This window comes from Carcharodon carcharias, unplaced genomic scaffold, assembly GCF_017639515.1.
Source record: "Carcharodon carcharias isolate sCarCar2 unplaced genomic scaffold, sCarCar2.pri scaffold_993_ctg1, whole genome shotgun sequence".
In the NCBI taxonomy this organism is placed as follows: Eukaryota; Metazoa; Chordata; class Chondrichthyes; order Lamniformes; family Lamnidae; genus Carcharodon; species Carcharodon carcharias.
The window spans coordinates 11712-36332 of NW_024471199.1; the positions used below are offsets into that span (position 1 = coordinate 11712).

Below are 24621 nucleotides of genomic sequence, written 5' to 3' on the forward strand. Positions count from 1 at the left end.
TTCTTTTAAAAAAATTATACTCGGGTATAAAAAGAGAACAAATCCATCTTCCGGTTTGAAACTGCAATTGTTTCTCTCTCCCTGTTTCTCACTCAGTAAATCCAGTTACACCATCATGTCGGAGGTGCAGCCTCCCCCCAGCGAGGAGCGGAACGCCTGCAGCTGTGAAACTCCGTGGAGGTGAACGACAGCAGCAGCAACCACCAGAACATGGAAGATCTGGTGGGAGTGAAACTGAAAAACAGAAGATATTGGCAGCGTTAGTGTGTTACAGTCGCAGTACAGGCGAAGGGGGCCGGTCACACCGTGTGTTACATTCGCAGTACAGGCGAGGGGGGCCGGTCACACCGTGTGTTACAGTCACAGTACAGGCGAGGGGGGCCGGTCACACCGTGTGTTACAGTCACAGTACAGGCGAGGGAGGCCGGTCACACCGTGTGTTACAGTCGCAGTACAGGCGAGGGGGCCGGTCACACCGTGTGTTACACACACCGTACAGGTGAGGGGGGCCAGTCACACCGTGTGTTACAGTCGCAGTACACGCAAAGGGGACTGGTCACACCGTGTTACAGTCGCAGTACAGGCGAGGGGTACTGGTCACACCGTGTGTTACACACACCGTACAGGCAAGGGGGACTGGTCACACCGTGTGTTACACACAGTACAGGCGAGGGGGCTGGTAACACCGTGTGTTACACACACAGTACAGGCGAGGTGGACTGGTCACACCGTGTCTTACACACACAGTACAGGCGAGGGGGGGGGCGGTCACACCATGTGTTACACACGCAGTACAGGCGAGGGGGACTGGTCACACCGTGTGTTACACACACAGTACAGGCGAGGGGGGGGCAGTCACACCGTGTGTTACACACGCAGTACAGGCGAGGGGGACTGGTCACACCATGTGTTACACACGCAGTACAGGCGAGGGGGACTGGTCACACCATGTGTTACAGTCGCAGTACAGGCGAAGGGGGCTGGTCACCGTGTGTTACACACACAGTACGGGCGAGGTGGACTGGTCACACCGTGTGTTACACACGCAGTACAGGCGAGGGGGACTGGTCACACCGTGTGTTACACATGCAGTACAGGCGAGGGAGCTGGTCACACCATGTGTTACACACACAGTACAGGCGAGGGGGACTGGTCATACTGTGTGTTACAGTCACAGTACAGGCGAAGGGGACTGGTCACACCGTGTGTTACAGTCGCAGTACAGGCGAGGGGGACTGGTCACACCGTGTGTTACACACGCAGTACAGGCAAGGGGGGCTGGTCACACCGTGTGTTACGCACACAGTACAGGCGAGGGGGACTAGTCATACCGTGTGTTACACACACAGTACAGGCGAGGGGGACTGGTCACATCGTGTTACACACGCAGTACAGGCAAGGGGGACTGGTCACAGTGTGTGTTACACACACAGTACAGACAAGGGGGACCGGTCTCACCGTGTGTTACACACGCAGTACAGGCAAGGTGGGCTGGTCCGAACGTGTGTTACACACTCAGTACAAGCGAGGGGGACTGGGTCACACCATGTGTTACACACTCAGTGCAAGCGAGGGGGTGTGGGTCACACCGTGTGTTACACACTCAGTACGAACGAGGGGGACTGGGTCACACCGTGTGTTACATACTCACTAAGAGCGAGGGGGACTGGGTCACACCATGTGTTACACACTCAGTACAAGCAAGGGGGACTGGGTCACACCATGTGTTACACAATCAATACAAGCGAGGGGGTGTGGGTCACACCGTGTGTTACACACTCAGTACGAGCGAGGGGGACTGGGTCACACCGTGTGTTACACACTCACTACGAGCGAGGGGGACTGGGTCACACCATGTGTTACACACTCAGTACAAGCGAGGGGGACTGGGTCACACCGTGTGTTACACACCCACTACGAGCGAGGGGGACTGGGTCACACCGTGTGTTACACACTCACTACGAGCGAGGGGGTGTGGGTCACACCATGTGTTACACACTCAGTACGAGCGAGGGGGACTGGGTCACACCGTGTGTTACACACTCAGTACGAGCGAGGGGGTGTGGGTCACATCGTGTGTTACACACTCAGTACAAGCGAGGAGGTGTGGGTCACACTGTGTGTTACACACTCAATACGAGCGAGGGGGACTGGGTCACACCATGTGTTACACACTCAGTACGAGTGAGGGGGACTGAGTCACACGTGTGTTACACACTCAGTACGAGCGAGGGGGACTGGGTCACACCGTGTGTTACATACTCACTAAGAGCGAGGGGGACTGGGTCACACCATGTGTTACACACTCAGTACAAGCAAGGGGGACTGGGTCACACCATGTGTTACACAATCAATACAAGCGAGGGGGTGTGGGTCACACCGTGTGTTACACACTCAGTACGAGTGAGGGGGACTGAGTCACACGTGTGTTACACACTCAATACGAGCGAGGGGGACTGGGTCACACCATGTGTTACACACTCAGTACGAGTGAGGGGGACTGAGTCACACGTGTGTTACACACTCAGTACGAGCGAGGGGGACTGGGTCACACCGTGTGTTACACACTCACTACGAGCGAGGGGGACTGGGTCACACCATGTGTTACACACTCAGTACAAGCGAGGGGGACTGGGTCACACCGTGTGTTACACACCCACTACGAGCGAGGGGGACTGGGTCACACCGTGTGTTACACACTCACTACGAGCGAGGGGGTGTGGGTCACACCATGTGTTACACACTCAGTACGAGCGAGGGGGACTGGGTCACACCGTGTGTTACACACTCAGTACGAGCGAGGGGGTGTGGGTCACATCGTGTGTTACACACTCAGTACAAGCGAGGAGGTGTGGGTCACACTGTGTGTTACACACTCAATACGAGCGAGGGGGACTGGGTCACACCATGTGTTACACACTCACTACGAGCGAGGGGGACTGGGTCACACCGTGTGTTACACACTCAGTACGAGTGAGGGGGACTGAGTCACACGTGTGTTACACACTCAGTACGGGCGAGGGTATCTGGTCACACTAGTGTCAGTAAGAGTGAGATGGTGCCTGTCTTACTGATCAGAATGGGCTGTGTGCACTGTGTGTCTTCAGGTTGGTGTGTGAGCGCTGTGAGCTGCTGAGACCTGCAATGTGTCTCTCCAACATACACAGTAGACACAGTGAAGAAAGGTCCCAGCCTCATCACAAACACAGGGCCCCCATTGCCTCTAACCCATGGTTAAAACAGGGCTGCTGCAGTACCTACCCAGATGTCACACTTCCCAGGGAAAAAGCGTTCTGGGATACGAGCAGCGTAGAGTGCGACTCCCAGGATGTACAATATTGCCATGAGGAAGAGCCAACCCATCTGGCCAACAGTAGCAGCTTTGATGAATCCTTCTGCAATCATGAAGTGGAGTGTGGGTACGAGACCACTGAGTCCAAGGCCCAGGAACACACCTACAGAACAAAGGGAGATCGTCAATGTCCATCAGATTCACAGTTTGCATCCCATCGCTCAAAAATCCCAGTCCCCCAAAATCCCAATAGCCCAGCCCCCCCAAAATCCCAGCACCCCCCAAAATCCCCATATCCCAGCGCCCCCCATCCCAATATCCCAGCCCCCCCAAAATCCCCATATCCCAGCGCCCCCCCATCCCAATATCCCAGTCCCCCCAAAATCCCAGCCCCCCCATCCCAATATCCCAGCCCCCCCCAAAATCCCAGTCCCCCAAAATCCCAATAGCCCAGCCCCCAAAATCCCAGCACTCCCCAAAATCCCCATATCCCAGACCCCCCCCATCCCAATATCCCAGCCCCCCCAAAATCCCAGCCCCCCCCCCGCAATCCCAATATCCCAGCCCCCCCCAAAATCCCAGCCCCCCAAAATCCCAATATCCCAGACCCCCCAAAATCCCAATATCCCAGCGCGCCCCCCCATCACAATATCCCAGCCCCCCCCAAAATCCCAGCCCCCCCCCCAAAATCCCAATAGCCCAGCCCCCAAAATCCCAATATCCCAGACCCCCCAAAATCCCAATATCCCAGCGCGGCCCCCCATCACAATATCCCAGCCCCCCCAAAATCCCAGCACCCCCCAAAATCCCAATATCCCAGACCCCCCAAAATCCCAATATCCCAGCGCCCCCCCAAAATCCCAGCCCCCCCCCCCCAAAATCCCAGCCCCCCCAAAATCCCAGCCCCCCCAAAATCCCAATATCCCAGCCCCCCCCAATATCCCAGCACCCCCCAATATCCCAGCCCCCCTCCCAAATCCCAATATCCCAGACCCCCCCAAAATCCCAGCCCCCCCAAAATCCCTGCCCCCCAAAATCCCAATATCCCAGCCCCCCCCCCCCCCCCCAAAATCCCAGCCCCCCCAAAATCCCAGTCCCCCCAAAATCCCAGCCGCCCCCAAATCCCAATATCCCAGCCCCTCCCCAAAATCCCAATATCCCAGCCCCTCCCCAAAATCCCAATATCCCAGCCCCTCCCCAAAATCCCAATATCCCAGCCCCTCCCCAAAATCCCAATATCCCAGCACCCCCCCAAAATCCCAATATCCCAGCCCCTCCCCAAAATCCCAATATCCCAGCACCCCCCCAAAATCCCAATATCCCAGCCCCCCCCCCCAATATCCCAGTCCCCCAAAATCCCAATATCCCAGACCCCTCAAAAACCCAAAATCCCAATATCCCAGCCCCCAAAATCCCAATATCCCAGCCCCCCAAAATCCCAATATCCCAGCCCCCCAAAATCCCAATATCCCAGCCCCCCAAAATCCCAATATCCCAGACCCCTCAAAATCCCAATATCCCAGCCCCCCCCCCCCAATATCCCAGTCCCCCAAAATCCCAATATCCCAGACCCCTCAAAAACCCAAAATCCCAATATCCCAGCCCCCAAAATCCCAATATCCCAGCCCCCCAAAATCCCAATATCCCAGCCCCCAAAATCCCAATATCCCAGCCCCCAAAATCCCAATATCCCAGCCCCCAAAATCCCAATATCCCAGACCCCTCAAAATCCCAATATCCCAGCCCCCAAAATCCCAATATCCCAGCCCCCAAAATGCCAATATCCCAGCCCCCAAAATCCCAATAGCCCAGCCCCGCCCCAAAATCCCAATAGCCCAGACCCCAAAATCCCAATAGCCCAGCCCCGCCCCAAAATCCCAATAGCCCAGCCCCCAAAATCCCAATAGCCCAGCCCCGCCCCAAAATCCCAATAGCCCAGACCCCAAAATCCCAATAGCCCAGCCCCGCCCCAAAATCCCAATAGCCCAGCCCCGCCCCAAAATCCCAATAGCCCAGCCCCGCCCCAAAATCCCAATAGCCCAGCCCCCCCAAAATCCCAATATCCCAGACCCCCCAAAATCCCAATATCCCAGCCCCCCCCCCCAATATCCCAGTCCCCCAAAATCCCAATATCCCAGACCCCTCAAAAACCCAAAATCCCAATAGCCCAGCCCCCCCAAAATCCCAATATCCCAGCCCCCCCCCCCCAATATCCCAGTCCCCCAAAATCCCAATATCCCAGACCCCTCAAAAACCCAAAATCCCAATATCCCAGCCCCCAAAATCCCAATATCCCAGCCCCCCAAAATCCCAATATCCCAGCCCCCCAAAATCCCAATATCCCAGACCCCTCAAAATCCCAGCCCTCAAAATCCCAATATCCCAGCCCCCAAAATCCCAATATCCCAGCCCCCAAAATCCCAATATCCCAGCCCCCAAAATCCCAATAGCCCAGCCCCCAAAATCCCAATAGCCCAGCCCCCAAAATCCCAATAGCCCAGCCCCCAAAATCCCAATAGCCCAGCCCCCAAAATCCCAATAGCCCAGACCCCCCAAAATCCCAATAGCCCAGACCCCCCAAAATCCCAATAGCCCAGACCCTCCAAAATCCCAATAGCCCAGCCCCGCCCCAAAATCCCAATATCCCAGCCCCCAAAATCCCAATATCCCAGCCCATCAAAATCCCAATATCCCAGCCCCCCCAAAATCCCAATATCCCAGCCCCCCCAAAATCCCAATAGCCCAGACCCCCCCAAAATCCCAATATCCCAGCCCCCCCAAAATCCCAATATCCCAGCCCCCAAAATCCCAATATCCCAGCCCCCAAAATCCCAATATCCCAGACCCCTCAAAATCCCAGCCCTCAAAATCCCAATATCCCAGCCCCCAAAATCCCAATATCCCAGCCCCCCAAAATCCCAATATCCCAGCCCCCCAAAATCCCAATATCCCAGCCCCCCAAAATCCCAATAGCCCAGACCCCCCCAAAATCCCAATAGCCCAGACCCCCAAAATCCCAATATCCCAGACCCCTCAAAATCCCAATAGCCCAGCCCCACCCCAAAATCCCAATAGCCCAGACCCCCCAAAATCCCAATAGCCCAGCCCCACCCCAAAATCCCAATAGCCCAGACCCCCCAAAATCCCAATAGCCCAGCCCCGCCCCAAAATCCCAATATCCCAGACCCCAAAATCCCAATATCCCAGCCCCCCCAAAATCCCAATATCCCAGCCCCCCCCAAAATCCCAATAGCCCAGCCCCCCAAAATCCCAATAGCCCAGCCCCGCCCCAAAATCCCAGACCCCAAAATCCCAATATCCCAGCCCCCCCAAAATCCCAATAGCCCAGACCCCTCAAATCCCAATAGCCCAGACCCCTCAAATCCCAATAGCCCAGACCCCTCAAATCCCAATAGCCCAGACCCCTCAAATCCCAATAGCCCAGACCCCTCAAATCCCAATATCCCAGCCCCCAAAAACCCAATATCCCAGACCCCAAAATCCCAATATCCCAGCCCCCCAAAAATCCCAATATCCCAGACCCCTCAAAATCCCAATATCCCAGCTCCCCCAAAATCCCAATATCCCAGCTCCCCCAAAATCCCAATATCCCAGCTCCCCCAAAATCCCAATATCCCAGCCCCCCCCAAAATCCCAATATCCCAGCCCCCCCCAAAATCCCAATATCCCAGCCCCCCCCCAAAATCCCAATATCCCAGCACTCCCCCAAAAACCCAATATCCCAGCCCCCAAAAACCCAATATCCCAGCCCCCAAAAACCCAATATCCCAGCCCCCAAAAACCCAATATCCCAGCCCCCAAAAACCCAATATCCCAGCCCCCAAAAACCCAATATCCCAGCCCCCAAAAACCCAATATCCCAGCCCCCAAAAACCCAATATCCCAGCCCCCAAAATCCCAATATCCCAGCCCCCCCCTCAAAATCCCAATATCCCAGCTCCCCCAAAATCCCAATATCCCAGCCCCCAAAATCCCAGACCCCTTAAATCCCAATATCCCAGACCCCTTAAATCCCAATATCCCAGACCCCTCAAGATCCCAATATCCTAGACCCATCAAAATCCCAATATCCCAGACCCTTCAAAATCCCAATGTGCCGGTGCCCGCCCTTCAGCCTGCTCCCAATATCCTGATCCCATCAAAGTCCGATATGGATGTACACAGCCAGATAGAAATTTCTCCTCTTACTTCCCTCTAGTTCTGCTCAGTTTCTGATCCTCAATGATATCCATGTTGTTTACTGGGCTCTTTCCCCATCTGATCCACACACGCCCATTCACCTGCTGCCTATTCACACCAAGATGTGTCTTACAGATTTCTGGCACCTGCTGCCCACTGTTTGGGCCAATGTTTCAGCAGTGAGCCCATTAATGACTCTCTATTTCCTCACCAAGTGCCAATAACCACGGTTTACACCGCGAGATGTATTTACCACCCAGAACCATCCCGGTTACACCGCGAGAGATATTTACCACCCAGAACCATCCCGGTTACACAGAGAGAGATATTTACCACCCAGAACCATCCCGGTTACACCGCGAGAGATATTTACCACCCAGAACCATCCCGGTTACACAGAGAGAGATATTTACCACCCAGAACCATCCCGGTTACACAGAGAGAGATATTTACCACCCAGAACCATCCCGGTTACACAGAGAGAGATATTTACCACCCAGAACCATCCCGGTTACACAGAGAGAGATATTTACCACCCAGAACCATCCCGGTTACACAGAGAGAGATATTTACCACCCAGAACCATGCCGGTTACACCGTGAGTGGTATTTACCACCCAGATCCATCCCGGTTACACCATGAGTGGTATTTACCACCCAGAACCATCCCGGTTACACAGAAAGAGGTATTTACCATCCAGAACCATCCCAGTTAGACCACAAACGGTATTTACCACCCAGAACCATCCCGATTACACAGAAAGAGGTATTTACCACCCAGAACCATCCCGGTTACACCGCGAGAGGTATTTGCCACCCAGAACTATCCCAGTTACACCGTGAGTGGTATTTACCACCCAGAACCATCCCGGTTACACAGAAAGAGATATTTACCACCCAGAACCATCCCGGTTACACAGAAAGAGATATTTACCACCCAGAACCATCCCAGTTACACAGAAAGAGATATTTACCACCCAGAACTATACCCGTTAGACCACAAACGGTATTTACCATCCAGGACCATCCCGGTTACACAGAAAGAGGTATTTACCACCCAGAACCATCCCAGTTACACCGTGAAGGGTATTTACTACCTGCAACCATCCCGGTTACACAGAGAGAGATATTTACCACCCAGAACCATCCCGGTTACACAGAGAGAGATATTTACCACCCAGAACCATCCCGGTTACACAGAGAGAGATATTTACCACCCAGAACCATCCCGGTTACACAGAGAGAGATATTTACCACCCAGAACCATCCCGGTTACACAGAGAGAGATATTTACCACCCAGAACCATCCCGGTTACACAGAGAGAGATATTTACCACCCAGAACCATCCCGGTTACACAGAGAGAGATATTTACCACCCAGAACCATCCCGGTTACACCGTGAATGGTATTTACTACCTGGAACCATCACGGTTACTCCACAAGCAGCACTTACCGGCACGCACTGCCCTGTACTGCGGCGTGGCAAACCGATCCCACTGTGATACCACGATCGCTGTTATTCCCAACACACAAATTATGACGAGATACACGAGTCTGGGCTGTGGTGAGCAGTAGAAGGAATAATACAACCAAGGCACAAAACTGCCCATGATCAGCAGAGCGATCCCAGAGTAATCTAACCTGGAAACAGGCAACACAAGGAGCAAAGTGATCCCAGAGTAACAGAGCGATCACAACATGAAATCGGAGAATCTCACAACAAAGGAGGAGGTTACTTGGCCCGACGTACGATGCCGGCTGTGAACAAACTGTCCAGCTAATGCCACTCTCCAGCTGTATCCCTATAACCCTGAAGTCTGTCTCAAATGCCTACAGTCACCATTTCTCCAGTGCTAGTCTACACAGTAAAAGTCAGCAGGCAACACACTGCAGTCTGAAGAGGACACAGACACACAAGTGGGATCTCAGCTTAATTGTTCCTCCTGAAGCCATCCAGCTCCAACAAGACTCGAAACAACACAATCCTTGAGGCCTGTCACAGCAGCACAGATTGTGGATTGATCCTCTGACCTCCCTGTTGTGGAGTTGTGACCATATATTTAAAGGGCGGGTCAATCAGGCAACCGGCTCAATTGAGACTGGTAACCCGATTACAGGCAGCCTGCAGGCTGAAAGAACAGAGCGTTCATGTTCTGTACACTTGCACGTATTCTACACCCGTTATTCTACATATAAACCCCCCGAACCCCTCGATTAGATTCCAGTCTGTAACTCTCTCCCAGGTATCTGTTCTTCTATATATAAACCACCCTGAACCCCTCGATTAGATTCCAGTCTGTAACTCACTCCCCGGTATCTGTTATTCTATATATAAACCACCCCGAACCCCTCGATTAGTTTCCAGTCTGTAACTCACTCCCGGGTATCTGTTATTCTATATATAAACCACCCTGAACCCCTCGATTAGATTCCAGTCTGTAACTCACTCCCGGGTATCTGTTATTCTATATATAAACCACCCTGAACCCCTCGATTAGATTCCAGTCTGTTACTCACTCCCGGGTACCTGTTATTCTATGTATAAACCCCCCTGAACCCCTCGATTAGTTTCCAGTCTGTAACTCACTACCAGGTATCTGTTATTCTATATATAAACACTTCTGAACCCCTCGATTAGATTCCAGTCTGTAACTCAGTCCCGGATATCTGTTATTCTATATATAAACCCCCCCGAACCCCTCAATTAGATTCCAGTCTGTAACTCACTACCAGGTATCTGTTATTCTATATATAAACCCCGCAATCCCCTCGATTAGATTCCAGTCTGTAACTCACTCCCGGGTATCTGTTATTCTATATATAAACCCCTCCGAACCCCTCGATTAGATTCCAGTCTGTAACTCACTCCCGGGTATCTGTTATTCTATATATAAACCACCCCGAACCCCTCGATTAGATTTCAGTCTGTAACTCACTCCCGTGTATCTGTTATTCTATATATAAACCACCCTGAACCCTTCAATTAGATTCCAGTCTGTAACTCACTCCCAGGTATCTGTTATTCTATATATAAACCACCCAGAACCCTTGATTAGATTCTAGTCTGTAACTCACTCCCGGGTATCTGTTATTCTATGTATAAACCCAGCCCCCGAACCCCTCGATTAGATTCCAGTCTGTAACTCACTCCCGGGTATCTGTTATTCTACATATAGAGCCCCCGAACCCCTCGATTAGATTCCAGTCTGTAACTCATTCCCGGGTATCTGTTATTCTATATATAAACCCCCGAACCCCTCGATTAGATTATAGTCTGTAACTCACTCCCAGGTATCTGTTATTCTATATATAAACCCCACCGAACCCCTCGATTAGATTCCAGTCTGTAACTCACTCCCGGGTATCTGTTATTCTATATATAACCCCCCACCGAACCCCTCGATTAGATTCCAGTCTGTAACTCACTCCCAGGTATCTGTTATTCTATATATAAACCACCCCGAACCCCTCAATTAGATTCCAGTCTGTAACTCACTTCCGGGTATCTGTTATTCTATATATAAACCCCCCGAACCCCTCAATTAGATTCCAGTCTGTAACTCACTCCCCGGTATCTGTTATTCTATATATAAACCCCCTCCCCAAACCCCTCGATTAGATTCCAGTCTGTAACTCACTCCCGGGTATCTGTTATTCTATATATAAACCACCCCGAACCCCTCGATTAGATTCCAGTCTGTAACTCACTCCCGGGTATCTGTTATTCTATATATAAACCCCCCCGAACCCCTCGATTAGATTCCAGTCTGTAACTCACTCCCGGGTATCTGTTATTCTATACATAAACCCCCGAACCCCTCGATTAGATTATAGTCTGCAACTCACTCCCAGGTATCTGTTATTCTATATATAAACCCCACCGAACCCCTCGATTAGATTCCACTCTGTAACTCACTCCCGGGTATCTGTTATTCTATATATAACCCCCCACCGAACCCCTCGATTAGATTCCAGTCTGTAACTCACTCCCAGGGTATCTGTTATTCTATATATAAACCACCCCGAACCCCTCAATTAGATTCCAGTCTGTAACTCACTCCCGGGTATCTGTTATTCTATATATAAACCCCCCGAACCCCTCAATTAGATTCCAGTCTGTAACTCACTCCCGGGTATCTGTTATTCTATATATAAACCCCCTCCCCGAACCCCTCAATTAGATTCCAGTCTGTAACTCACTCCCGGGTATCTGTTATTCTATATATAAACCCCCTCCCCAAACCCCTCGATTAGATTCCAGTCTGTAACTCACTCCCGGGTATCTGTTATTCTATATATAAACCCCCTCCCCAAACCCCTCGATTAGATTCCAGTCTGTAACTCACTCCCAGGTATCTGTTATTCTATATATAAACCACCCCGAACCCCTCAATTAGATTCCAGTCTGTAACTCACTCCCAGGTATCTGTTATTCTATATATAAACCACCCCGAACCCCTCAATTAGATTCCAGTCTGTAACTCACTCCCGGGTATCTGTTATTCTATATATAAACCCCTCCGAACCCCTCGATTAGATTCCAGTCTGTAACTCACTCCCGGGTATCTGTTATTTTATATATAAACCCCCCCGAACCCCTCGATTAGATTCCAGGTTGTAACTCACTCCCGGGTATCTGTTATTCTATGTATAAACCCCCCGAACCCCTCAATTAGATTCCATTCTGTAACTCACTCCCGGGTATCTGTTATTCTATATATAAACCCCCCGAACCCCTCAATTAGATTCCATTCTGTGACTCACTCCCGGGTATCTGTTATTCTATATATAAACCCCCCGAACCCCTCAATTAGATTCCATTCTGTAACTCACTCCTGGGTATCTGTTATTCTATATATAAACCCCCCGAACCCCTCAATTAGATTCCATTCTGTAACTCACTCCCGGGTATCTGTTATTCTATATATAAACCCCCCGAACCCCTCAATTAGATTCCATTCTGTGACTCACTCCCGGGTATCTGTTACTCTATATATAAACCACCCCGAACCCCTCGATTAGATTCCAGTCTGTAACTCACTCCCGGGTATCTGTTATTCTATATATAAACCCCCCCGAACACCTCGATTAGATTCCAGGTTGTAACTCTCTCCCGGGTATCTGTTATTCTATATATAAACCCCCCCGAACCCCTCGATTAGATTCCAGTCTGTAACTCACTCCCGGGTATCTGTTATTCTATATATAAACCCCCCCGAACCCCTCGATTAGATTCCAGGTTGTAACTCTCTCCCGGGTATCTGAGTGTGCACCCCCCCCTCTCCCTGGAGGTGCTCACAGGGCAATGCAGGCAGCTGACTTACTTGGAGAAGGTGCGTGAGACTTTTTCCGAATGGCAGTAGACGGTGTGGAAGAGCCAGGAGAAACAGAGACACAGGACGGCTCCCAGGAAGAACATGCCAAAGACAACCTTCTCCTGTACTGGGGCCACAAAGTTAATATTGGGCCTGAACATGTAGATTACTCCTAGGATCAGGAAGAACAGGAAACCTGGCAGACAAGGAAAAGATAAAGTCAGCAGGGGAAAGGCTATTTGTAGCCCAGGCAGTGAGCTCGGTCAGAACCGGGCTAAACCTTTTAATATTGAACACTGCCCCACACTCCGAGTATCGTGAATGATGGTGTGCTGCTGCTGCTGCTGTTGCTGCTTGTATGACTGTGCAAGGGCCGTTACCTATTAAATGTGTCCAGATGTTGCCGGTCTCAGTGTGAAGCCTGAAGATACTGCGGAAACACGCCCGGAATGAGGGCATAGGAGGCCGGTGTCCGTGCAGGAGGAAGTCATTGTCCTTCAGCCAGTCCGGGAGCACATCATGTGGTATAACTCGCCACCTCCCCTCCCAAACCTGCTCAGAGAAAGAGAGAGAGAGAGAGAGAGAGAGAGACAAAGAGAGGCAGGGAAATAAATCAATCACATCGCTCGGTCCTCGACACACAAGCCACAGAGGGTGTGGCGCTGAACTGCAGCACCCCACAGCGAAGCTGAGCAGAGCTTGGGGTGCCCACGAGCACCCCCCCCTGCCGTATTACCTGTCACTCAGAGGATGGTCCATCCCGCAGCCAGGTGTGTGTTGGCTGACCAGAAAGGTAATTGGACCCAGGGGATTGGCACTGCCACTGGTGGCAGAGTTAAGAAGCTGGAAGTACCACCTCACTTATTAACATTAACACGAACTGCGTCGGGGCAACACAGGAAACAAGAAACAAGCGCCATCCCTCACAGCAACGGGCTTTGTCCCAGCCGAGACGGGGTTATCCTGGTCCCACCTCCCAATCACAGACACGCACACAAACACAGGAGAAAGTTACTCTGAACCCTTTCCCAAACACTGGGTTAGGTCCCAGCCAGAGAATCGTGTCCAATTCCGAGCCCCGCACTTTGGGAAGGATGTGGAGGGACTCAGAGAGGGTGCGGAGGGAGGGAGATTTACCAGGACCGGTTCCCAGGGATGAGGGGACTTTGGTTCATGTGGAGGGACTGGAGGAGCCAGGATTGTTCTCCTTTAGAGCGGAGAAGGTTAAGGGGGGAGATTGAATCGAGGCGTTCAGAATCACGAGGGGGTTTGGATCGAGTCAATGAGGAGAAACTGTTTCCAGTGGCGGGAGGGTCGGTGACCAGAGTGGAGGGAGGGGGGGGGGGGGACACAGATTGAAGAGAATCAGTAGAAGATCCAGAGGGGGTGGGTGGGGGGGGGGAGATGAGGAGAATGTGTCTGACACAGCGAGTTGTGGTGATCTGGAAGGCGCTGCCTGAAAGGGCGGCGGAAGCAGATTCAATAGAAACGTTCAAAAGGGGGGAACTGGAGAAATACTCGAAGGGGAAAAATTCACAGGGGGTGGGTGGGGGGGGGGAAACAGTGGGATTAATTAGATTTATCTTTCAATGAGCTGGTACAAGTACGATGGACGGAATGGCCTCCTCTTCTCCTGTGAGGAGTCTGATTCTATCACTGTGTGGTCTTAAGTTGGGGCAGCAGTTTCAGGAGAGAGCAGCAGCGCAGTGATGGACTCGCACTGGATTCAGTGTCCTGGGGACAGGGGTGGGAGATAAACAAGAAACAGTCAGCCTTCCTGCTTCCACCCCAACTCCTTCTCGCTGGAGCTCAGGCGTCCAGAAGGTTGCAACGGCCAATGGAACATACATCCCACCGACTGTTCAGGGTCCGGCCCCTCACATTAATGCAGGGGAAGGAACACCACCCAACGAACTCTAGTCCCAGTCTCCACGTCGGGAGGAGGGCAACGGAGTGAGCTGGGAGTCCTGCTGAGGTTAGATTTCAGTATGACATGTGTGTTAGTTAGAACTTTTCAAACAGAGACATCCAACTCTTTCTGTACCTTGTGGAAACCTGTTAACAGCACCACACTGGCTTTCTTCCGGAGTCTGATTCCTGGCCCATGTCCCTCACTCTGTACGATCTGGCCATCCCCCTCATTACTCTCTGTGTTACACTGTCCTGGCCACTGACCGCTCGAGCATCCCTCTGCCACATACACACACACACACACACACACAAAGTCACAAATTCAAAACAGCACAAGGCCCAGTCTGAAGGTGCTAAAACTGTCACAACAGTGAGTATCGTTCTGTCTCTGTCCTGTGTGGATACACTGCACTCTTCCTGCCTGTGTACAAAGTGTATATATACGTCAGTCGGTGTGCACAACTGCCCATGTCCCGCCCTGTGGATACACGCACCCACCTACCTTCAGTTACCCCAGGGTACTGATACTCATTCAGCCACTCCCAAGGTAAACAGAATCAGACTGAATTCTTACTCAGAGACCGGGAATGCGGCATTGCATTCTTCCAGTCCCACACAGACAACCACCCGCACACACACATGCGCAGCCCCCCACCCAAGCATCCCCCCCACCCCCCCACATCCAACCTGAGACAGGCAGCACCATAACCAGATAACCAGCCTATGGGGAACTTGCTGCCCACTTGCAGCAATCCAGCTGCTGTCTGTATTCATTCGTTTAAAACAGACTTATGGTCAGGGCTGCTGCTGTGATGTAACAGAGGTGTTGACACAAACTTGACCAGAGCTGCCTGGTGCAGAGAGAGGATTGAGTAAATACCCCCACACAGAATTACACACACACACACACACACACACACACACACACACACACAGACTCACACACACACAGACACACACACACACAGACACACACACACACAGACACACACTCACACACTCACACACTCACAGACACACACATACAGACACACATACAGACACACATACAGACACACATACAGACACACATATAGACACACACACAGACACAGACACAGACACACAGACACACACACACAGACACACACAGACAGACACACATACAGACACACACACACACTCACAGACACACTCACAGACACAGACACAGACACACATATAGACACACATATAGACACACATATAGACACACATATAGACACACACACACACTCACAGACACACACACACAGACACACACAGACAGACACACACAGACAGACACACATACAGACACACATACAGACACACATACAGACACACATACAGACACACACACACATATATAGACACACACACACATATATAGACACACACACACACACAGACAGACACACACAGACAGACACACACAGACAGACACACATACAGACACACATACAGACACACATACAGACACACATACACAGACACAGACACACACACACACACATACACAGACACAGACACAGACACACACACACACACAGACACAGACACAGACACAGACACACACGCACACAGACACACACAGAAACACACACACAGAAACACACACACAGAAACACACACACAGAAACACACACACAGAAACACACACACAGAAACACACACACAGAAACACACACACAGAAACACACACACAGACATTCACCTCAATGCTGAGACTTCTAAATCGTAAGCACAGAATTTTGCAATACAAGAGGTCGGTTGATTTATCATTCCTTCAGCTTCACCTCATACTCAGAGCCTCTTTTTAGACTCGCCGCAGTTTATCAGCCATCCCTTTGGATTCGACTCGAATTCCGCCCCCCTCACCCTGGGACACCAGGAAGCCGGTCTGAAGCTGGGGTTAGGTTTCCACGCAGATGCAGTTTAGAGGGTGTAACACCCCCAAGATGAGAGCTCACCTTGAAGACAAACTCCTCCATCTTCTCCATGGCGTGATGAGCCTGCAGTGGCAGTGTGAGCACCCGGACATGATCGACCTCCTCCTCGTCCTCCTCCTCCCTCTGTCTATACACAGCCTGATCCACTGTCCTGTCGGAGCCTTCCTGCGTACACAGAGCAGGAATCCCCAGTCAGCAGAGGGAGGTCCTTCCCAACCCGACACGCCAACCATTTCAGCTCTGTACCAGGCAGGAATATCAGCAGACAGACAGCGCGATTTCCATACACTCACTACCACAGGCAACGTGCTGCCCGATAGGGGTCACTGTAGGGAAGTCAGTGGTGCTGAGAGAAACACGTTCACCCAGGAAACCATCTGTATGATACTGATCGCAGAGGACCGGGCTGGTCCTCGCACGAGGCAGGGCGGGGGCGGGGGCGGGGGCGGGGCTGGAGCCTGGGAGCAGGGGCAGGGGCGGGGCTGGAGCCCAGGGGGGGGGGGCGGGGCTGGAGCCTGGGCTGGAGCCGGGGCTGGAGCCCAGGGGGGCGGGGCTGGAGCCCAGGGGGGGCGGGGCTGGAGACTGTGGGCGGGGCTGGAGCCCAGGGGGGGGGGGGTGCGGGGCTGGAGCCCAGGGGGGGCGGGGCTGGAGCCCGGGGGGCGGGGGGGGGGGGGGGGGCGGGGCTGGAGCCCAGGGGGGGCCGGGGCTGGAGCCCAGGGGGGGCGGGGCTGGAGCCCAGGGGGGGCCGGGGCTGGAGCCTGGGCTGGAGCCGGGGCTGGAGCCCAGGGGGGGGCGGGGCTGGAGCCCAGGGGGACGGGGCTGGAGCCAGGGGGGGCGGGGCTGGAGCCCAGGGGGGGCGGGGCTGGAGCCCAGGGGGGGCCGGGGCTGGAGCCCAGGGGGGGCCGGGGCTGGAGCCCAGGGGGGGCCGGGGCTGGAGCCCAGGGGGGGGCCGGGGCTGGAGCCCAGGGGGGGGCGGGGCTGGAGCCCAGGGGGGGGCCGGGGCTGGAGCCCAGGGGGGGCCGGGGCTGGAGCCTGGGCTGGAGCCGGGGCTGGAGCCCAGGGGCGGGGCTGGAGCCCAGGGGGGGCGGGGCTGGAGCCCGGGGGGGGCGGGGCTGGAGCCCGGGGGGCGGGGCTGGAGCCTGGGCTGGAGCTGGGGCTGGAGCCCAGGGGGGGGCGGGGCTGGAGCCCAGGGGGGGCCGGGGCTGGAGCCCAGGGGGGACGGGGCTGGAGCCCAGGGGGGGCGGGGCTGGAGCCCAGGGGGGGCGGGGCTGGAGCCCAGGGGGGGCGGGGCTGGAGCCCAGGGGGGGCGGGGCTGGAGCCCAGGGGGGGCCGGGGCTGGAGCCCAGGGGGGGCCGGGGCTGGAGCCTGGGCTGGAGCCGGGGCTGGAGCCCAGGGGCGGGGCTGGAGCCCAGGGGGGGCGGGGCTGGAGCCCGGGGGGCGGGGCTGGAGCCCAGGGGGGGGGGGGGCGGGGCTGGAGCCTGGGCTGGAGCCGGGGCTGGAGCCCAGGGGGGCGGGGCTGGAGCCCAGGGGGGGCGGGGCTGGAGCCCAGGGGGGGCGGGGCTGGAGCCCAGGGGGGACGGGGCTGGAGCCCAGGGGGGGCGGGGCTGGAGCCCAGGGGGGGCCGGGGCTGGAGCCCAGGGGGGGCCGGGGCTGGAGCCCAGGGGGGGCCGGGGCTGGAGCCCAGGGGGGGGCCGGGGCTGGAGCCCAGGGGGGGCCGGGGCTGGAGCCCAGGGGGGGCCGGGGCTGGAGCCCAGGGGGGGCCGGGGCTGGAGCCCAGGGGGGGCCGGGGCTGGAGCCCAGGGGGGGCCGGGGCTGGAGCCCAGGGGGGGCCGGGGCTGGAGCCCAGGGGGGGCCGGGGCTGGAGCCCAGGGGGGGCCGGGGCTGGAGCCCAGGGGGGGCCGGGGCTGGAGCCGGGGCTGGAGCCCAGGGGCGGGGCTGGAGCCCAGGGGCGGGGCTGGAGCCCAGGGGCGGGGCTGGAGCCCAGGGGGGGGCGGGGCTGGAGCCCGGGGGGCGGGGCTGGAGCCCGGGGGGCGGGGCTGGAGCCTGGGCTGGAGCTGGGGCTGGAGCCCAGGGGGGACGGGGCTGGAGACTGTGGGCGGGGCTGGAGCCCAGGGGCGGGGCTGGAGCCCAGGGGGGCGGGGCTGGAGCCCAGGGGGGCGGGGCTGGAGCCCAGGGGGGCGGGGCTGGAGCCCAGGGGGGCGGGGCTGGAGCCCAGGCTGGAGACTGTGGGCGGGGCTGGAGCCCAGGGGGGGGGCGGGGCTGGAGCCCAGGGGGGGCGGGGCTGGAGCCTGGGCTGGAGCCGGGGCTGGAGCCCAGGGGCGGGGCTGGAGCCCAGGGGGGGCGGGGCTGGAGCCCGGGGGGCGGGGCTGGAGCCTGGGCTGGAGCTGGGGCTGGAGCCCAGGGGCGGGGCTGGAGCCCAGGGGGGCGGGGCTGGAGCCCAGGGGGGCGGGGCTGGAGCCCAGGGGGGCGGGGCTGGAGCCCAGGCTGGAGACTGTGGGCGGGGCTGGAGCCCAGGGGGGCGGGGCTGGAGCCCGGGCTGGAGACTGTGGGTGGGGCTGGAGACTGTGGGTGGGGCTGGAGCCCAGGGGGGTGGGGCTGGAGCCCAGGGGGGTGGGGCTGGAGCCCAGGGGGGTGGGGCTGAAGGCGGGGCTGGAGCCCAGGGGGCCGGGGCTGGAGCCCGGGGGGGGCGGGGCTGAAGGCAGGGCTGGAGCCCGGGGGGGCCGGGGCTGGAGCCCAGGGGGGGCCGGGGCTGGAGCCCAGGGGGGGCCGGGGCTGGAGCCCAGGGGGGGCCGGGGCTGGAGCCCAGGGGGGGCCGGGGCTGGAGCCCAGGGGGGGCCGGGGCTGGAGCCCAGGGGGGGCCGGGGCTGGAGCCCAGGGGGGGCCGGGGCTGGAGCCCAGGGGGGGCCGGGGCTGGAGCCCAGGGGGGGCCGGGGCTGGAGCCCAGGGGGGGCCGGGGCTGGAGCCCAGGGGGGACGGGGCTGGAGCCCAGGGGGGGCGGGGGCGGGGCGGGGCTGGAGCCCGGGGACAGGGCTGGAGCTCGGGCTGGAGACTGTGGACGGGGCTGGAGCCCAGGGGGGACGGGGCTGGAGCCCAGGGGGGACGGGGCTGGAGCCCGGGAGCAGGGGCAGGGACAGGGCTGGAGCCCAGGGGGGGCGGGGGCGGGGGCGGGGGCGGGGCGGGGCTGGAGCCCGGGGACAGGGCTGGAGCTCGGGCTGGAGACTGTGGACGGGGCTGGAGCCCAGGGGGGCGGGGCTGGAGCCCAGGGGGGCGGGGCTGGAGCCCAGGGGGGACGGGGCTGGAGCCCAGGGGGGACGGGGCTGGAGCCCAGGGGGGACGGGGCTGGAGCCCAGGGGGGACGGGGCTGGAGCCCAGGGGGGACGGGGACGGGGCTGGAGCCCAGGGGGGACGGGGACGGGGCTGGAGCCCAGGGGGGACGGGGCTGGAGCCCAGGGGGGACGGGGCTGGAGCCCAGGGGGGACGGGGCTGGAGCCCAGGGGGGACGGGGACGGGGCTGGAGCCCAGGGGGGACGGGGCTGGAGCCCAGGGGGGGCGGGGCTGGAGCCCAGGGGGGGCGGGGCTGGAGCCCAGGGGGGGCGGGGCTGGAGCCCAGGGGGGACGGGGCTGGAGCCCGGGAGCAGGGGCAGGGGCGGGGCTGGAGCCCAGGGGGGGCGGGGCTGGAGCCCAGGGGGGGCGGGGCTGGAGCCCAGGGGGGGCGGGGCTGGAGCCCAGGGGGGGCGGGGCTGGAGCCCAGGGGGGCGGGGCTGGAGCCCAGGGGGGGCGGGGCTGGAGCCCAGGGGGGGCGGGGCTGGAGCTGGAGCCCGGGGGCGGGGCTGGAGCCCGGGGGGGCGGGGCTGGAGCCCAGGGGGGGCGGGGCTGGAGCCCAGGGGGGGCGGGGCTGGAGCCCAGGGGGGGCGGGGCTGGAGCCCAGGGGGGGCGGGGCTGGAGCCCAGGGGGGGCGGGGCTGGAGCCCAGGCTGGAGACTGTGGGCGGGGCTGGAGCCCAAGGGGGTGGGGCTGGAGCCCGGGGGGACGGGGCTGGAGCCCAGGGGGGACGGGGCTGGAGCCCAGGGGGGACGGGGCTGGAGCCCAGGGGGGCGGGGCTGGAGCCCAGGGGGGACGGGGCTGGAGCCCAGGGGGGACGGGGCTGGAGCCCAGGGGGGACGGGGCTGGAGCCCAGGGGGGACGGGGACGGGGCTGGAGCCCAGGGGGGCGGGGCTGGAGCCCAGGGGGGGCGGGGCTGGAGCCCAGGGGGGGCGGGGCTGGAGCCCAGGGGGGGCGGGGCTGGAGCCCAGGGGGGACGGGGCTGGAGCCCAGGGGGGACGGGGCTGGAGCCCAGGGGGGACGGGGCTGGAGCCCAGGGGGGACGGGGCTGGAGCCCAGGGGGGGGCGGGGCTGGAGCCCAGGGGGGACGGGGCTGGAGCCCGGGGGGGCGGGGCTGGAGCCCGGGGGGGCGGGGCTGGAGCCCGGGGGGGCGGGGCTGGAGCCCAGGGGGGCGGGGCTGGAGCCCAGGCTGGAGACTGTGGGCGGGGCTGGAGCCCAGGTGGGTGGGGCTGGAGCCCAGGGGGGTGGGGCTGGAGCCCAGGGGGGTGGGGCTGAAGGCGGGGCTGGAGCCCAGGGGGGTGGGGCTGGAGCCCAGGGGGGGCGGGGCTGGAGCCCGGGCTGGAGACTGTGGGTGGGGCTGGAGCCCGGGGGGGTGGGGCTGGAGCCCAGGGGGGTGGGGCTGAAGGCGGGGCTGGAGCCCAGGGGGGTGGGGCTGGAGCCCAGGGGGGGCGGGGCTGGAGCCCGGGCTGGAGACTGTGTGTGGGGCTGGAGCCCGGGGGGGTGGGGCTGAAGGCGGGGCTGGAGCCCAGGGGGGTGGGGCTGGAGCCCAGGGGGGGCGGGGCTGGAGCCCGGGCTGGAGACTGTGGGTGGGGCTGGAGCCCGGGGGGGTGGGGCTGGAGCCCAGGGGGGTGGGGCTGAAGGCGGGGCTGGAGCCCAGGGGGGTGGGGCTGGAGCCCAGGGGGGGCGGGGCTGGAGCCCGGGCTGGAGACTGTGGGTGGGGCTGGAGCCCGGGGGGATGGGGCTGATTGCCCCCTTCAGAAGGTGGGGGGTGAGCTGCCTTCTTGAGCGGCTGCAGCCCGTGTGGTGTAGGTACACCCACCGTGCTGTTAGGGAGGGTGTTCCAGGATTGTGTCCGTGTGGTGTAGGTACACCCACCGTGCTGTTAGGGAGGGTGTTCCAGGATTGTGTCCGTGTGGTGTAGGTACACCCACCGTGCTGTTAGGGAGGGAGTTCCAGGATTGTGTCCGTGTGGTGTAGGTACACCCACCGTGCTGTTAGGGAGGGTGTTCCAGGATTGGGTCCGTGTGGTGTAGGTACACCCACCGTGCTGTTAGGGAGGGAGTTCCAGGATTGGGTCCGTGTGGTGTAGGTACACCCACCGTGCTGTTAGGGAGGGAGTTCCAGGATTGGGTCCGTGTGGTGTAGGTACACCCACCGTGCTGTTAGGGAGGGAGTTCCAGGATTGTGTCCCCGTGTGGTGTAGGTACACCCACCGTGCTGTTAGGGAGGGAGTTCCAGGATTGGGTCCGTGTGGTGTAGGTACACCCACCGTACTGTTAGGGAGGGAGTTCCAGGATTTTGACACAGCGACAGTGAAGGAACAGCCGATATATTTCCAAGTCGGGATGGTGAGGGGCTCGGAGGGGAACTTGCAGGTGGTGGGTGTTCCCCATGTGTCTGCTGCCCTTGTCCTTCTAGGTGGTAGAGGTGGTGGGTTTGGACGGCGCTGTCAAAGGAACCTTGGCGAGATGCTGCAGTGCATCTTGTAGATGGTACACACACTGCTGCCCCTGTGCGTCGGTGGTGGAGGGAGTGAATGTTTGTGGATGGGGAGCCCATCAAGCGGGGCTGCTTTGTCCTGGACAGTGTCCAGCTTCTTGAGTGTTGTGGGAGTTGCACTCATCCAGGCAAGTGGGGAGTGTCCCATCACACTCCTGACTTGTGCCTTGTAGATGGTGGACAGACTTTGCAGAGTCAGGGAGGTGAGTTCTCAGCTCTGAATTCACTGGAAATTGGCTCTAGCTCTGTTGTTCACCAACTGGCAGCCGGCGGAGAATAAACAATGCAGTCTATATGGAGAAACAGCTAACACACAAAATTCTTCAGGGAACAGACAGGGTAGATGAAGCAAGAGGTTGTTTCCCCAGCTGAGGAGTCTACAACCTGAGGGTCCGGATAAGGAACAAGATGAGGAGAATTTATTTCTCTCAGGGCGTTATGAACCTTTGCAATGCATTACCCCACAGGGTTGTAGATGCTCAATTGCTGACTATCTATTGCTGAGAGAGACAGATTTTCGATGTTTGAGAGAATCGAGGGAAATGGGGAGCAGGCGGCCAAGTGGACATGAGGCCAAAGATCGGCTCTGATCACACTGAAGGGTGGAGCAGTCCAGTCCAGTCCAGTCCACAGCTCTGATCACACTGAAGGGTGGAGCAGTCCAGTCCAGTCCACAGCTCTGATCACACTGAAGGGTGGAGCATGCGTGAACAGGGACCATTATCCCATTCAGAATTACACACTGCACACACACACGGACATGACGATTACCAGAACGTATGGATGAGAAACATGTTACTCACACATTTCACACTCTCCTCCCCATCAGGTAACAAACTGAAAGCTGCACATTCCAGCTGCTTCTGGGATCTTCCTTTGCTGCCTTTCGAAGCTGCCCATTGGCCGACATGGGCTGCGCTGCTGGTGAGCATTGCAAAAACAGGGCATGGGCTGTCTCCACGGACCAGAGGTGGATTCTACTCTTCAGCTGGTCAGGAAATGGCCTTTCCTCCGGCCCTCATCCTGGCTCCTGTCAGAGAGCAGAGAGCGGCAGTCAGAGCATCAGCTGTTCCCCCTTCACCCCCCTCACCCCCACCCCCTCACCCCCCACCCCCTCAAACCCCTCACACCCCTCACCCCCACCCCTCACACCCCTCACCCCCACCCCCTCAAACCCCTCACACCCCTCACCCCCACCCCCTCACCCCCTCACACCCCAACCCCTCACCCCCCACCCCCTCAAACCCCTCACACCCCACCCCCTCACACCCTCACCCCCTCAAACCCCTCACACCCCTCACCCCCACCCCCTCACACCCACCCCCTCACCCCCCACCCCCTCAAACCCCTCACACCCCACCCCCTCACCCCCTCACCCCCACCCCCTCACCCCCTCAAACCCCTCACACCCCTCACCCCCACCCCCTCACACCCCACCCCCTTCACACCCCACCCCCTTCACACCCCACCCCCTTCACACCCCTCACAACCCGCCCCTTCACACCCCACCCCCTTCACACCCCACCCCCTTCACACCCCACCCCCTTCACACCCCTCACACCCCGCCCCTTCACACCCCACCCCCTTCACACCCCACCCCCTTCACACCCCTCACACCCCGCCCCTTCACACCCCACCACCTCACACCCCACCCCCTTCACACCCCTCACACCCCACCACCTCACATCCCACCCCCTTCACCCCCTTCACACCCCTCACACCCCACACACCCCACCACCTCACACCCCACCCCCTTCACACCCCTCACACCCCACCACCTCACACCCCACCCCCTTCACACCCCTCACACCCCACCACCTTCACACCCCACCCCCTTCACACCCCACCCCCTTCACACCCCTCACAACCCGCCCCTTCACACCCCACCCCCTTCACACCCCTCACACCCCACCACCTCACACCCCACCCCCTTCACACCCCTCACACCCCGCCCCTTCACACCCCTCACACCCCACCACCTCACACCCCACCCCCTTCACACCCCTCACACCCCACCACCTCACACCCCACCCCCTTCACACCCCTCACACCCCACCACCTCACACCCCACCCCCTTCACACCCCTCACACCCCACCACCTCACACCCCACCCCCTTCACACCCCTCACACCCCC

General features: G+C 58.6%; 1 protein-coding gene across 1 annotated transcript; it reads right to left on the reverse strand.

Moving 5' to 3' along the window:
* Nucleotides 1-23513, reverse strand: LOC121275239 (adiponectin receptor protein 1-like). The gene is made up of 7 exons (XM_041182662.1): nt 23290-23513; nt 16689-16832; nt 13188-13359; nt 12817-13003; nt 8946-9133; nt 3262-3455; nt 1-234 (listed from the first exon to the last, which is right to left on the reverse strand). The coding sequence occupies exons 1-7, from the start codon at nt 23416-23418 to the stop codon at nt 106-108; spliced, it is 1143 nt and encodes a 380-aa protein (XP_041038596.1). The 5' UTR covers nt 23419-23513; the 3' UTR covers nt 1-105.
* Nucleotides 23514-24621: the final 1108 nt, after the last annotated feature.